This window comes from Bufo gargarizans, chromosome 2 (genome assembly GCF_014858855.1).
Source record: "Bufo gargarizans isolate SCDJY-AF-19 chromosome 2, ASM1485885v1, whole genome shotgun sequence".
Classification (NCBI taxonomy): Eukaryota; Metazoa; Chordata; class Amphibia; order Anura; family Bufonidae; genus Bufo; species Bufo gargarizans.
The window spans coordinates 51,211,301-51,227,676 of NC_058081.1; the positions used below are offsets into that span (position 1 = coordinate 51,211,301).

At 46.1% G+C, this 16,376-nt stretch overlaps 1 protein-coding gene and 2 non-coding genes across 3 annotated transcripts; all 3 read right to left on the reverse strand.

Moving 5' to 3' along the window:
- Nucleotides 1-6,399: 6,399 nt before the first annotated feature.
- Nucleotides 6,400-6,471, reverse strand: TRNAD-GUC. The gene has a single exon. It is a non-coding gene; the product is annotated as a tRNA-Asp (tRNA).
- Nucleotides 6,472-6,861: 390 nt separating this feature from the next.
- LOC122925596 lies at nucleotides 6,862-11,455 on the reverse strand. Its single transcript, XM_044276954.1, has 2 exons — nucleotides 10,258-11,455; nucleotides 6,862-7,162 (listed from the first exon to the last, which is right to left on the reverse strand). The coding sequence occupies exons 1-2, from the start codon at nucleotides 11,453-11,455 to the stop codon at nucleotides 7,158-7,160; spliced, it is 1,203 nt and encodes a 400-aa protein (XP_044132889.1). The 3' UTR covers nucleotides 6,862-7,157.
- A 2,209-nt stretch (nucleotides 11,456-13,664) lies between these two features.
- On the reverse strand, nucleotides 13,665-13,736 carry TRNAD-GUC. Its single transcript has one exon. It is a non-coding gene; the product is annotated as a tRNA-Asp (tRNA).
- Nucleotides 13,737-16,376: the final 2,640 nt, after the last annotated feature.

The following is a 16,376-nucleotide window of genomic DNA, read 5'->3' on the forward strand; positions in this document are numbered from 1 at the left end:
ACCGACCTCTCCAAAGAAAGAGGGACACCGTCCGGCGGACTTCTGTAAAGTAGGACTGCGGAATCCATATTGGTAATGTCTGTATAAGGTACAAAAACCTGGGAATTATATAAGTTTTTAAGTAATTTTTTCTTCCTATCCAAGAAATAAATGGAATTTTTAAGGATTGAAGCTGCGCCTTGACAGACTTCAGTAGATGCAGGTAATTAGATGGGAACAGCTCTTTGGGATCCGCTGTGACACGGATGCCAAGAAATGGTATTTCTTTCGGGGCCCATTTGAAGGGGGTGGAGTTTTTCAGGTGTTGCACCACATTAGTAGGGCAGGAGATATTAAGGGCCACGGATTTGGAGTAATTAATCTTAAAATTGGAAACAAAACCAAAATCTTCAAAAATAGCAAGCAATTTAGGGAAAGACGTCTTAGGGTTTGAGGTCATCACCAGGAGGTCGTCCGCAAAGGCAGCTGTCAGGTGTCTCTGAGTTCCAATGGTGATTCCCTCAATCCCAGAGGATTGGCGAATTTTGCTTAAAAGTGTCTCCATCACCAATACAAATAGTGCTGGAGAAAGTGGGCATCCCTGACGCGTGCCATTTGTGATGCCAAATGATGGGGAAAGGGTTCCGTTGACCTTGACCCTGGCAGAGGGGGCCAAATATAATGAGAAAACGGCAGAAATAAATTGTTCTGGTATTCCAAATTTTGACATTGTTTTGGACATGAAGGGCCAGCTCACCCTGTCAAAAGCTTTTTCTGCGTCAGTGCTCAGCAATGCTACGGGCACCTCCTTAGCTCTCGCCCAAGACATCAAATGCATTAGACGAATGGTGTTCTCTGAGCCCCGTCTGCCAGGGACAAAGCCAACCTGCTCACCATAGATTATATCTGGGAGTATCTGTTGAAGACGCTGGGCCAATATTTTCGCCCACCACTTGACATCTACATTCAATAGTGAGATGGGCCTGTAACTGCCGCATTCAAGGGGATCTTTATTCACTTTAGGGAGAATGGTCACATGGGCCATCAAGGATTGTGAGGGCAAAGAACCGCCCTTTAGTAAATAGTTGCATAGAGAGTTAAAGTAGGGGAGCAGTGTGTCTTTGAAGGTCTTATAGTATGAGATATTTAGACCATCGGGGCCGGGGCTTTTCCCAGAAGGGATAGAAGATAATACTTTCAATATCTCCTCGTCTGTGATCGGAGAGGTGAGCTGGGAGACCTGAGAGGAGTTCAGTGATGGGAGATTAATTGAGCTAAGGAAAGCATCTGATGCCTCGGCAATCATATCAGGAGTCGCCTGGTTTGGGGAGGCAAATTATATAAGTCGGAATAAAAGGTACAAAAGGCCTTCGCTATCTCAGGTGTGGTTTTACGTTTAATACCCGCTGCGTCCTTAATGGCAGGAATAAAGGAGTCTGTCCGCTGCTTCTTACTGAGCGCTGTCATTAGCTTATTTCCTTTGTCACCATGAGCGTAGGCTTTAAACTTCGCTCTGAACAGTAATTTGGCAGAGGTGACATTTAAAAGATTCTTTAAATCATTTCTAGCTTCATATAACTCAGCAGCTACTTGGGAGGCCTGGGACTGCTTGTGCGAAAGCTCAAGGGCCGAGATTCGGGCCACTAACAGGTTCTGGGCCTGGGAACGCTTCTTCCTGATATGAGAGCCAAGTGCAATCAGCTCTCCCCTAATCACAGCTTTGTGCGTCTCCCAAATAATGGGAATAGATGGAGCAGACGGGCCGGATGCTGTTATCTTAAAAAACTCTACCAGTAAAGCTGACAGTTTGGAGACACTATCAGGGTCCTGAATAAGGGTATCATTCATTCGCCATGTCCAGTCTTTCTTTGGGAGGTCGGTCAGAGATAGGGTCAGGGAGACTGGCGCATGGTCAGATAATACAATGTTCCCAATTTTAGCACCCGAGACAAGTGGGGCATGAGCTGATGACAGAAAAAGATAATCAATCCTATGGTACGATGTTTTGGCATGAGAATAAAAAGAATAATCCCTTCCCGAGGGATTCAATGTGCGCCACACATCCATTACCCCCAGTCTCCTCAAAGAGATCTTGAGACGTCTCAAGAGTCTGTGTGTAATGGACGACCTGCCTGCAGAGGAGTCCAGAGACGGTTCCAGGGCCACATTAAAATCCCCCCCTAAAATAAGCATTCCTTCCTTAAAGGAGCTCAACTGTCTAAGGGTCTGAACGAGCCATGGGACCTGACCCCTATTAGGGGCATATACATTCGCCAATGGTAACAGAGGTGTCCAGCAATCAGGCCTTTGAGGAATAGAAAGCGCCCCTCAGGATCTGTGGAGGTCGCAGTAAGCTTGAACGGAAGACTCTTGTGCACTGCAATGCTGACCCCCCTGCTAGCCGAAGAATGGGTGCTGTGGTACCATTGGGAGAATCTTGCAGCAGATAACCTTGGGATCTTCCCAGTTTTAAAATGTGTTTCCTGCAAGTAAGCTATAGAAGTTTTATCTTTTTGCAAAAGCGACAATACCTGAGATCTCTTACATGGCTCGTTCAGACCCCGGGCATTCAGTGAGGATACGACAAAGGTAGTCATGACAACCTAGTACAAAGTGGAAAAAAGAGCATATGCCACCTGAGAAACACATACTGCGAATATGTAGTAAATCTTGATAGAGCATGGAAGGAGAACAAAAGGAAAAGACAGACGGACAGACAGGGGGAGACAACAAATGGGTGATAAAGCAAAATGAGGACAAATAAATGATCAATTGGATCAAACAATCTAACTTGCATTGGAGAAGTCCCATGAAACAACTGATGCATGTTGGACCCTTTCTCATCACGACGTCAAGCCGGGATCTAACATCAGAGGGGGGCTTCCATGGGACAACTGAGAGCCGCTGAGAGGCTTTCAGAGGGGGGATGAACCTCATATGATGAGGGGCTGGTGAAACCCCATAACTGGACTAATTGGGATGGAACGTATTACATCCATATTAACAGTCCGAACCAGGACGTAGCTATACGGACTCATGTGGTCAGTAGGCCACACATTCAGTCCCAATCTTCAGCCAGGTAACCAGGCCACTATGAACAGCAAAACAGGATAGCGTCCATAACTTAGAACAGAACTTCTCCATTCGGATGCGATCACAGGATCTGGAGATAGGGGCATACAGCCCGGTATTATGCTGCACAGCTGCAACTGCTGTACAAGAGGAGATGAAGAGCCCTATGCGGATAGCAGGAGGCTAATACTTGCAGCTCAGGTAACTTGGCGGCCTTTCTTGCTTCTTTCAGCCTTCCCTGGAGAGACGTCAGACCAGGTCTCAACGCTTGGAGGAGCAGGTAAGGGTTCTCCTTGGTCTGCAGGCATCCAAGACGGGACATCAATAGGCATCAGGCCCAGCGGACCCCAAATGGATTTCAAATCTGCCGGTGTACGGACCGTAAGCTGCCTACCATTCTTTAAAATGGCTAGGCCAAATGGGTATAGCCACCGGAACTGTGTGGTGGATGCCTTTAAGGCCTCCAGTAAAGGCCTAAGTATACGCCGCTTTGCTAGCGTAGTGGGCGCCAGATCTTGAAAAAACAATATGGAGGAATCTGCATACCTCAGGTCTTCAGCTTCTCTGCCGGATCGGAGCAGGTCTGCTGTATCCACATAGCTCAGCAGACCGCAGATCACATCACGCGGTGGGTCTAATGGCTTTGGTCGCAATGCGCGGTGAATGCGCTCCACCACCACCGCGGCTGCCCGGTCTGGGCCTAGTAGCTGGGCGAAAATTTCAGACGCTACCTTGCGGAGGGCCTCGTGCGCAATGGATTCCGGCAAGCCTCTAATTCTCAGGATCCGGCGTCTGCTCCGGTTCTCCTGGTCCTCTATCCGGAGTAAGGCTTCATTAAGCATATCCCGGTGCGCTTGTAGAGCCTGGCAGGTCTTTCCTTCATGCAGGAGGATCGCTTCTTGTGAGTTTTCAAGCGCCATTACTCTATGGCCCAGGCCCCGGAGGTCCTCTTTAATATCCTCTAGATCCCTCTTCAGGGGAGCCAGAGCCGCATCCAGAAGCTCCTTAAGAACTTCCTTAGATAGGTTTGAGCGCCTCTGCGGCAGTCTGCATACCGATGCCTCCGATGCGCTTCCCGCTTCAGACGGGTCTTCAGCGTCTGACGGCTGTGGTGCACGCGGCGCCATCTTGGAGCTCTCGGTGGGACGCAGCTTTGCCTGTTTTGTGAGGTACTGCTCCATATCAGGCTGCTTCGAACGGGCGGGTGTCAGCTCCAGATGTTCCTTGGAATCGGTCTTTGCTTAATTTCCCCATTAATGTGCGTTTTTATAGCAGATAAAGGGGTTTAATCACCAGCAGAAGTGAGGAGCTCAGGAAGCTGCTGCCATTCAGCTTCAAGGTCAAGCTCCGCCCCCCCATAGTAGTTATATTCTTGTACATAGGAGCAGTATTATAGTAGTTATATTCTTGTACATAGGAGCAGTATTATAGTAGTTATATTCTTGTACATAGGAGGCAGTATTATATTAGTTATATTCTTGTACATAGGAGCAGTATTATAGTAGTTATATTCTTGTACATAGGAGCAGTATTATAGTAGTTATATTCTTGTACATAGAGGCAGTATTATAGTAGTTATATTCTTGTACATAGGAGCAGTATTATAGTAGTTATATTCTTGTACATAGGAGCAGTATTATAGTAGTTATATTCTTGTACACAGGAGCAGTATTATAGTAGTTATATTCCTGTACATAGGAGCAGTATTATAGTAGTTATATTCTTGTACATAGGAGCAGTATTATAGTAGTTATATTCTTGTACATAGAGGCAGTATTATAGTAGTTATATTCTTGTACATAGGAGGCAGTATTATAGTACTTATATTCTTGTACATAGGAGCAGTATTATAGTAGTTATATTCTTGTACATAGGAGCAGTATTATAGTAGTTATATTCTTGTACATAGGAGCAGTATTATAGTAGTTATATTCTTGTACATAGGAGCAGTATTATAGTAGTTATATTCTTGTACATAGGAGCAGTATTATAGTAGTTATATTCTTGTACATAGGAGCAGTATTATAGTAGTTATATTCTTGTACATAGGAGCAGTATTATAGTAGTTATATTCTTGAACCTAGGAGGCAGTATTATAGTAGTTATATTCTTGTACATAGGAGCAGTATTATAGTAGTTATATTCTTGAACCTAGGAGGCAGTATTATAGTAGTTATATTCTTGTACATAGGAGGCAGTATTATAGTAGTTATATTCCTGTACATAGGACGCAGTATTATAGTAGTTATATTCTTGTACATAGGAGGCAGTATTATAGTAGTTATATTCTTGTACCTAGGAGGCAGTATTATAGTAGTTATATTCTTGTACATAGGAGGCAGTATTATAGTAGTTATATTCCTGTACATAGGACGCAGTATTATAGTAGTTATATTCTTGTACATAGGAGGCAGTATTATAGTAGTTATATTCTTGTACATAGGAGCAGTATTATAGTTGTTATATTCTTGTACCTAGGAGGCAGTATTATAGTAGTTATATTCTTGTACATAGGAGGCAGTATTATAGTAGTTATATTCTTGTACATAGGACGCAGTATTATAGTAGTTATATTCTTGTACATAGGAGGAGTATTATAGTAGTTATATTCTTGTACATAGGAGGCAGTATTATAGTAGTTATATTCTTGTACATAGGACGCAGTATTATAGTAGTTATATTCTTGTACATAGGAGCAGTATTATAGTAGTTATATTCTTGTACATAGGAGGCAGTATTATAGTAGTTATATTCTTGTACATAGGAGGCAGTATTATAGTAGTTATATTCCTGTACATAGGACGCAGTATTATAGTAGTTATATTCTTGTACATAGGAGGCAGTATTATAGTAGTTATATTCTTGTACATAGGAGCAGTATTATAGTTGTTATATTCTTGTACCTAGGAGGCAGTATTATAGTAGTTATATTCTTGTACATAGGAGGCAGTATTATAGTAGTTATATTCTTGTACATAGGACGCAGTATTATAGTAGTTATATTCTTGTACATAGGAGGAGTATTATAGTAGTTATATTCTTGTACATAGGAGGCAGTATTATAGTAGTTATATTCTTGTACATAGGACGCAGTATTATAGTAGTTATATTCTTGTACATAGGAGCAGTATTATAGTAGTTATATTCTTGTACATAGGAGGCAGTATTATAGTAGTTATATTCTTGTACATAGGAGGCATAGCTTCTTCCCTAGGAACCTCCCAACAAATAGATTTTTATTACCAAGTAAAACGACCAAACACTATTTCTCCTTTCTACAGTTTTCTTGATTCTTCTATTATTTTATTTCTTTTTTCAAAAAATTGAATTATTTAAAAAAGTTGAAGCCTCCCCGTCGGGGAATCGAACCCCGGTCTCCCGCGTGACAGGCGGGGATACTTACCACTATACTAACGAGGAACTGCTATAGTATCTGATCACATGGTAATCTTCTTAAAGGGAACCTATCACCTGGATTTTGTGTATAGAGCTGAGGACATTGTGGGAAAAAAAACGATTTGATACATATGCAAATTAACATGAGATAAGTCCTGTAGGTGAGATGAGTCAGGGACAGGGTTCATCTCAGGTTAATTTACATATGTATCAAATCGGGTTTTTTTTACACAATAAAAGCACACAGAGCTATGGGGTCTGGATATTGCGGATGTGCTAGCGGCCATCTAGCAACCAATGTCCTCAGCTCTATATCCAAAATTTCATGATTTTACTATTTCATGACGTAAAGTCATGATTTTATAAAGGACACGGAGGCGAGTATTGCTGTCTCTCTCTTTACTGAGATTCCATAGCAGCAAAGAAAAAACTTTAAACATGCAGTAACCATGGCAACAAGCCCCACCCTGTCACTCCCAGTGTCCATATAACCCCTGGTCACACTGGAGCAGTCCTCTTTCTTTGATGGTCCACCCACTGCAAACCGATGGACGCCTGACGAACAGACTTCAGGTCTCTTGAACTAGAACAGACCAACTGGAACGAAGGCTCGGATCCGACATGCCCACGAAACTGTGCACACTCCGGACAACCCGCCAGGAACCTTGAGCAACGAAGCCGCGAAAATTCCGGACATCTTGGCTGGAACATTAGCCTAGGAAAAAAAACCAAACAAACACATATGGTAGTATACAATTCCGACTCCGGAAAACACATATCAAGCGATTCATATAACTGAACCAAATCAACACATCCTTATGACATATAAAACAACTGATATTCCAGGGAGGGGAAAAACGGGAGGGCAATACTCGCCTCCGTGTCCTTTATAAAATCATGACTTTACGTCATGAAATAGTAAAATCATGAAATTTTATCCCAGGACACGGAGGCTCATATTGCAAGTTTAAAGCTGGGCCACCACAGACGAGAAAGCATGAGATGGTGGCCTAAAATAAAATTCACGAAAGGTAGAAGCCCTAGACCAATCTGCTAACCTCATAACATCCTCTAAACGGGCACCAGAAACCGTCATAGAGGTGGCCGAGGCACTGCGAACCGAATGAGCCGTAAATATGGAGGTGTCGATACCCGCCAGAGATAGGACCCATTTGACCCAACGCGAAAGGGTAACACTGGTCACCGGGTGAAAAGGTCTACGGAAGGAGATAAAAAGATGAGGGAACTCAGGAACACGCAACCGACCGGTACGACGTTCGTATTCCTGCAGACAAGTGCCAGGACAAAGCTGCGGAGACTCCGGAAAATACGGATAGGAAACCGAGCGAATGTTTGTCTTCGTACGCCGGGAGATGTTGAACGTCACGCCCACCGGCGAGAAAGAGCGGGCGTCATGGTCCAACGCCCGGACGTCAGAAACCCTCTTGCAGGAGATCAAGCACAAGAGGGTGACCAGCTTCGCCGAGAGCTGCCTTAACGACAGGACGTCATTAGAGGGCCAATCCTGCAGGAAGGACAAAACGATGGAAACATCCCAAGTAGCGGAAAACCGCGGCCTCGGAGGACGAGAAAGGCGAGAACCGCGCAACAATCTACAGACCAGGGGATGCTGGCCCGCCGGACGACCGTCAAACCCCAAGTGCCTAGACGAGATGGCAGACCTATACAGATTGATAGTCCGATATGCCTTGCCCTCATCGAACAAGGCCGACAAGAAAGATAAGATAGCCGTTACAGGAGCTTCAGTGGGATCCAGATTCCCTGAGAGGCACCAACGAGCCCAGGAATCCCAAGCCGAGCGATAAGCTCGTCTGGTTCCGGGTGCCCAAGCGCTTGCCAGCAAGAAGCGAGCCGTCTCCGAAACTCCTGAGACCTCCCAGGGACCCCCGACACTCGGCACGCGAGGAGGTGTAGAGTGCCGTCGACGAGTAGAGGGTGAAACCGACCCGCCGGATCCTGGAGCAGGTGGGGAAACGCGGGGAGCAAGACTGGCTCGGCGATGAGAAGATCCAGAAGGTGGGGAAACCACGACTGGGACTTCCACAGAGGCAAAACGAGGACCAGCTCCGCCGACTGGCGGCGGATATGGAGAAGAACCCTCGGGATTAGAGCAAAAGGAGGGAATGCGTATAGGACCGGAGTCGACCACTCCTGGAGGAAAGCGTCCACCGCTTCCGCCTCCGGATCCGGCCGCCAGCTGAAGAATCTGGGCAGCTGAGCGTTGAGGCGCGATGCAAAGAGGTCGATGGAGAATGGACCCCATATGGATGACACGGCATCGAAAACCCCTGAATCCAATCTCCAGTCGCTGGCATCCGAAAGATACCGCGAACTCCAATCTGCTCTCACATTGTGGAGCCCCGGAAGGTATTCCGCGACAACCATGATCCCCCTGGAGAAACATTGGTCCCAAAAATCCATGGCCAAATGAGTGAGCACTGAAGAGCGCGTTCCACCCATAAAGTTGATGTACCGGACCGCCGACACGTTGTCCATGCGGAGTCGGACACAAACCTTGACCGTGTTGTTGACAAAGCTGCGGATCGCCAGAGATCCCGCCAGCAGTTCCAAGGAATTGATGTGGAGCCGTGATTCGCTCCGGGACCAAGGACCACCGGTGGAGACGCCGTTGCAATGAGCGCCCCACCCGTGGAGACTGGCGTCCGACTCGATGACAAGGTCCGGCTGAGGGCCAAAAATTGCTCTGCCGTTCCACATTGAGAGGTTGTGGATCCACCAGCTCAACTCGTGCCTGGTCTCCGTATCCAGCACGATGGTATCGGCATAAGATGCACCCTCCCGAAGGTGGGCAATTTTGAGGCGCTGCAGCGCCCTGTAATGGAGGGGCGCAGGAAAGATTGCCTGGATGGAAGAAGCCAGCAGCCCGATTATCCGGGCCAGATGTCTCAGGGATAAATGAGGTAACGCCAGAGCGTGCCTCAACTCCTTCCGAATACTCAGAACCTTGGACTGCGGTAGACTGAGGGATTGTGCTACCGAGTCGATCTGGAAGCCCAGAAACTCCATAGTGGTGGACGGTATCAGACAAGATTTCTCCTGATTGATGACGAACCCCAGTCCGGAGATGAGGGAGGTGGCCAACTGAAGGTGCGACAGAAGCGTGGCCGGACTGGACGCCATGAACAGAATGTCGTCCAGGTAAACTATCAGACGCACCCCCCGACTGCGCAACCAGGCTACCACAGGACGTAATAGCTTGGTGAAGCACCAGGGGGCGGAGGAGAGGCCAAAGGGAAGGCACGTAAAGCGCCACACCTGATCTCTCCAGGCAAAGCGTAACAAATCCCTCGACTCCGGTGCCACCGGCACCGTGAGGTAGGCGTCTTTCAAATCTACCTTCGCCATCCAATCTCCCGGAAGGAGCATGTCCCTCAAAAGATGAATCCCTTCCATCTTGAAATGGCGGTACCTGACAAAACTGTTCAGAGCCTTCAGATTGATGACGGGGCGCAGCTGACCCCCTTTTTTCTGCACTAAAAAGATGCTGCTCAAGACCCCCAAGGTGTCTTCGGGAGCCAACTCTATCGCCCCTTTGTCCCAAAGAGCCGAGAGCTCCGACTCTATGAGGGTGCGGGCGGGCCCGGACGGCATGCGGGTACAAGGGGGGGCAAGCCCCACGGGGTTTGACACCAACTCGATCACAAAACCCCTGACCGTGGAAAGAATCCACGGGTCGGAAGTAACTTTTCTCCACGCATGGGAAAAGAGCCGGAGTCTTCCCCCCACAGGACAATTGGACCTCGGAGGAACATTGAACAATTGACTCACCGTATGGTTTCCTGGATCCAGGGTGTCCACGGAATCCTCTGCCGCGGTTATAGCCTCCCCGGGTAGGAAAAAAGGAAGGCTGATGTTGCTGGTCCTGCAACGAGGATCTGTGGCCAAAGGAGCCTCTGCCCGAACCACGGGCATAGGAGGAGGAGCGGCCGGGCAGACGGCCCCTGAAACTGCCGGCCCTGGCTGAAAAACGGTTTGGGAAAACCTTACGCATGGACGCTTGCGCCTTATCAAGGGCAGTAAAAGCCCCAACGTATTTCCCAAGCTCCTTAATAAAAGGCTCTCCAAAGAGGAGCCCCTGGGCATCCTTGCCCGCCTCAGAAATGGCCAAATTAGCCAGTTTCGGCTCAATTTTCATAAGAAGCGCTTTGCGCCGTTCTATTGCTAACGAGGTGTTAGCGTTGCCCGTAAGGCAAACTGCCCTCTGAGCCCATCCAGTTAACTCCTCAGGGTCGACCTGACTACCAGCCGCCCTGGCCGCTTCGGCCATATCCAGAATTTTGGCCAGTGGCCCCATAATGTCCAGCACTTTATCCTGGCATGCCCTAAGGGCGGAATCCAGGCCTTTACGGGGATTAAACCCTGTCTTAGTCAAAAACTGGACCATCTTCGGGTCCACCACCGGCGTCTCGCAAACCTTATGCGGGATCAGGGGTCTAGGGCATTCAGCCCGCAGCTTTGTACGTGCCTCCTTTGTGAGAGGCTTACGGGCCATAGATTCAATGTATTGGGCCACATGCGTGGCAGGGAGCCACTCAGAAGACCGCGGGTGGTGTAAGGCATTGGGATCAAACATAGGATCCCCCAACGGATCCAAAAGAGGATCCGCGGACCCAGACGGGGCGTCCGGGAATGCCGCAGTAGGGGGCGGCGGCAAATCTACATCCACCGGATCAACCGCGACCCCGGTCAAATCCTCCTCTGAGCCATGCAGGGAGTAGCGCTGTGCCTCCTCATCAGACTCTCTATCAGAGTCAGAAACACGTTCGAGCTGTGACCGCGCCGACTTCCAACCTCGCGCACGTTCTGCCTGGCGCGGACAGGCTCTTTTACGCGACCTTAGCGCGTTGTCAGTGGATGGAACATTGCCATCATTCTCCGTTGTTCTGGAGGCATGAGGGGGCTGAACAGCTAGGGCTTGAGTCACAGACTGTGAAATTGCCGTGGACATTGACCCCATGGCAGACATGATAGCGCTTGAAATCGAGCGCTGAATGACCAAGCTCTGGGCATCCACAATAGGGGGTTCCCTGGTAGGGAGACTAGACCTCCTAGCTGAGGGGGAAACGTGGGCCCTGGCCTCCAGGTCCTGAGAGGGACCGACATTGGGGGAGCGGGAGCGGGAATGGCGCGACATAACTAGGGTTAATCACCCTGTGAAGGCAGGAGGAGAAAAGGAAGGAAATAGGCGGACAGAAAAGCAGTAGACCGTAAAACAGCAGGACCGGCGCTGCAGGAGGCTCCGTTGAGGCAGGAGAAACCGCTCCGGACAGCACACCACACGAAATCCCGCGAGACCTCGGCCGCAGCTAGCGCCCGAGATCTCGCGAGACTGAGGAGGAAGGAGAAGAAGAGAAGAAGCGCGCGAAATGGCGCCGCCTCCCCCTGAAGTGCGGACTAGCAGCGCAGGTCTGGAAGATGAGGGGTAAGAGGTAATACCCCCGCACTTGAAAATAGGTAGAACGGAGTGCCCGCTCCTCCCCAGCCGCAGCAGAGAACGCCGCAACGGCGGGGAGCGGCGACGGAGGGGTAAATGGAAATAATAATACCCTACAAATAAGCGAAAAAACGCACTAATACGGGCGAAAAACCCCAGAAACCAAACTGTAGGTCACAGAAAATACTAACAATATATATATATATACAATACGATATGATATGATGCCCCAAGGGATGCCAAGTGGGAACCCCTCAGGGCATAACAACTGCTATGGAAGTGTATACTTAACTGGAGCAGCAAAGAAAGAGGGCTGCTCCAGTGTGACCAGGGGTTATATGGACACTGGGAGTGACAGGGTGGGGCTTGTTGCCATGGTTACTGCATGTTTAAAGTTTTTTCTTTGCTGCTATGGAATCTCAGTAAAGAGAGAGACAGCAATATGAGCCTCCGTGTCCTGGGATAAAATTCAGGTGCCAGATTCCCTTTAAAGGGAAATATTCCAATAGTAGCTACTCATCATGGAGATATAAGTCTGGGACCTTGGTACAGTATTATAGTAGTTATATTCTTGTACATAGGAGGCAGTATTATAGTAGTTATATTCTTGTACATAGGACGCAGTATTATAGTAGTTATATCCTTGTACATAGGAGCAGTATTATAGTAGTTATATTCTTGTACATAGGAGCAGTATTATAGTAGTTATATTCTTGTACATAGGAGCAGTATTATAGTAGTTATATTCTTGTACATAGGAGCAGTATTATAGTAGTTATATTCTTGTACATAGGAGCAGTGTTATAGCAGTTATATTCTTGTACATAGTAGCGGTATTATAGTCTTGTACATAGGAGCAGTATTATATCAGTTATATTCTTGTACATAGGAGGCAGTATTATAGTAGTTATATTATTGTACATAGGAGGCAGTATTATAGTAGTTATATTCTTGTACATAGGAGACAGTATTATAGTAGTTATATTCTTGTACATAGGAGACAGTATTATAGTAGTTATATTCTTGTACATAGGAGGCAGTATTATAGTAGTTATATTCTTGTACATAGGGGCAGTATTATAGTAGTTATATTCTTGTACATAGGAGGCAGTATTATAGTAGTTATATTATTGTACATAGGAGGCAGTATTATAGTAGTTATATTCTTGTACATAGGAGACAGAATTATAGTAGTTATATTCTTGCACATAGGAGCAGAATTATAGTAGTTATATTCTTGTACATAGGAGCAGTATTATAGTAGTTATATTCCTGTTCATAGGAGCAGTATTATAATAGTTATATTCTTGTACATAGGAGCAGTATTATAGCAGTTATATTCTTGTACATAGTAGCAGTATTATAGTAGTTATATTCTTGTACATAGGAGCAGTATTATAGTAGTTATATTCTTGTACATAGGAGGCAGTATTATAGTAGTTATAGTCTTGAACATAGGAGGCAGTATTATAGTAGTTATATTCTTGTACATAGGAGGCATTATTATAGTAGTTATATTCTTGTACATAGGAGCAGTATTATAGTAGTTATATACTTGTACATAGGAGCAGTATTATAGTAGTTATATTCTTTTATACAGGAGGCAGTTTTATAGTAGTTATATTCTTTTATACAGGAGGCAGTTTTATAGTACTTATATTCACTAAACACTATTTCTCCTTTCTACAGTTTTTTTAATTCTTCTATTTCTTAGTATTGTTCTATATGCAAAAGTTGAAGCCTCCCCGTCGGGGAATCGAACCCCGGTCTCCCGCGTGACAGGCGGGGATACTTACCACTATACTAACGAGGAACTGCTATAGTATCTGATCACATGGTAATCTTCTTAAAGGGAACCTATCACCTGGATTTTGTGTATAGAGCTGAGGACATTAGTTGCTAGATGGCCACTAGCACATCTGCATTACCCAGTCCCCATAGCTCTGTGTGCTTTTATTGTGGGGGAAAAAAACGATTTGATACATATGCAAATTAACATGAGATAAGTCCTGTAGGTGAGATGAGTCAGGGACAGGGTTCTTCTCAGGTTAATTTACATATGTATCAAATCAGGGTTTTTTTACACAATAAAAGCACACAGAGCTATGGGGACTGGATATTGCGGATGTGCTAGCGGCCATCTAGCAACCAATGTCCTCAGCTCTATACCCAAAATTCAGGTGCCAGATTCCCTTTAAAAAGAAATATTCCAATAGTAGCTACTCATCATGGAGATATAAGTCTGGGACCTTGGTTCTGGTTCTCTACCTCAGGCACACAGTATAGTAACCTCTAGAGTGACCTGCAAATACACTGGAGGCATAGGAACTTCTGATCTTGCCAAATCATTGACTGATATGTCCCATAATTTAACCTCCTGTCTCCTATAGTATACTCTTATATGTAGGAGCAGTATTATAGGAAAAATTCGTACCTGGGATTTTACTTTCCTTGAGTCCGGAGGCAGCACTGCATGGGTTAATAGTGTGACATCTTCTCTCTAGGACCGCCCACCTAGTAAAACAAGTAATCAATTAATTAAATTAATAGCCTCCCCTATAAGGGATACCTCCCAGAATGCCTCGGCGTGTTAAAAAAATAGACTCAGACAAACATATGCACAAAAAAAAACAACAATTTATTAGGGAGGGTAAACTTGTGCTGCCTCCGGACTCAAGGAAAGTAAAATCCCAGGTACGAATTTTTCCTTTCCCCTATCGTCCTCCGGCAGCACAGCATGGGATTTTTATAGATCTCATAGGGAGGGACTTTTTCATCCACGGCTGCTGACAAAACCCCAGTACCAAAGGCTGAGCTCCTAGCATTGATGTCCAGATGATAGTGCTTAGCCAACGTCAGAGACGAGGACCATGATGCGGCGTTGCAAATATCTTCAATGGGAACTTGCGCCATTTCTGCCCAGGAGGTTGCTGCAGCTCTGGTGGAATGGGCCCTGATTGGAAAAGGTTGAGGAATGGCTTCAAAAGAATAGGCTTCCATAATTGTGGATTTTATCCACCTCGCAAGAGAGTCCTTAGAAGGCAGTTGTCCCTTTCTTGGACCAGCGAAGAGAACAAAAAGATTTTCGGTTTTCCTGAAGTCTTTAGTTCTTTGGAGGTAGATCTGTAATGTTCTCTTAACATCTAGAGTATTCAGAAGTATCTGTTGTTCGTTAATCGGATCAGGAAAGAATACCGGGAGAAATGATTCCCTGTTCTTGTTAGCTGAAGAAGGCACTTTCGTCAGGAAAGTCGGAATTGTACGCAGTAGGACTACATCTGGTAAAAAGCGTACATAGGGAGATCTGGATGACAAGGCTTGTAGTTCTCCGAGCCTCTTAGCGGAAGTGACGGCCGTCAGAAATAAAGCCTTATAAGAAAGCCATTTGAGATCTACATCTTGTAAAGGCTCAAAAGGTGCTGAGGTAAGTCTCTTTAGGACTAAGGAAAGGTCCCAGATAGGTGTAGGGTCCCTATGCACTGGTTGCAGTCTTCTAACTGCCTTGAAGAACCTGAGGATTAGAGGGTGATGAAGGAATCTATTTTCTGTCATAGAGTTAATGGCAGTCATATGGGCTCTCAAGGTGTTTGGTTTGAGACCTTTATGAAAACCATCCTGTAGAAATTGCAGCACTGAAGAGACGTCAAGGTCATTGTGGCCAGAATCAGAACTCCAGGAAACAAATTTCCTCCATATTTTAGAATATTTCCTGTTAGTCGAGTCTTTGCGAGAGGCAAGCAGAGTATTAATGACAGACTGTGAGAGACCTTCTGCTTCTAACTTAGATCTTTCAAAAAATTACCTTCAATGAAGTGCGTATCTGAGTCGGTAGAAATCTCGCCTTCCGAACGAAGAGATTCCTCAGAAGTTGATGGGGATAAACACGGCTTCTTTGATCTCTTCTTTTTAGATTGTTTAAGGAACTCTTTGAACAGAGACATAATTTTTTATGTTTCGGCATCTGACGGATTATCTGGCTGAGTACAACTCTCACAAATATTGGAGGAATGATCCGCGGGTAACTGGTGAAGACACGAAATACAGAGAGACGACTGAGACCTCTGTTTCTTTTTGGATGGCGAGGAATCTTGAGTATCACGGAGACACCTGACACATAGATCCTGCGGGAAATCATCAGGGAGCGGCTGTTCACAGGCCTGACACATCCTGTGTCTGCTCTTTCTGGCTCTCTTTTCCCCCCTGCTTGATGCGGTGGACATCTGCAATTCAAGGGAGGACAAATAAATTATAGAGGCAAAAGAGAAAAAGAATCTTTCTCCTGACAGAGTGAAAAGATCCACATATACCTCTGAAATGCTGGAGCTCTGCTGCCTGGCACCGAGCTCCAGCTAAAAACCGCTTTAAATACCTTACAAGATTTGAATTTGGCGCGCAAACAGGACCGGGTGCGCCTGTGACGTCATCCGGAAGCGCCTGCGTGTCACGATGCGTT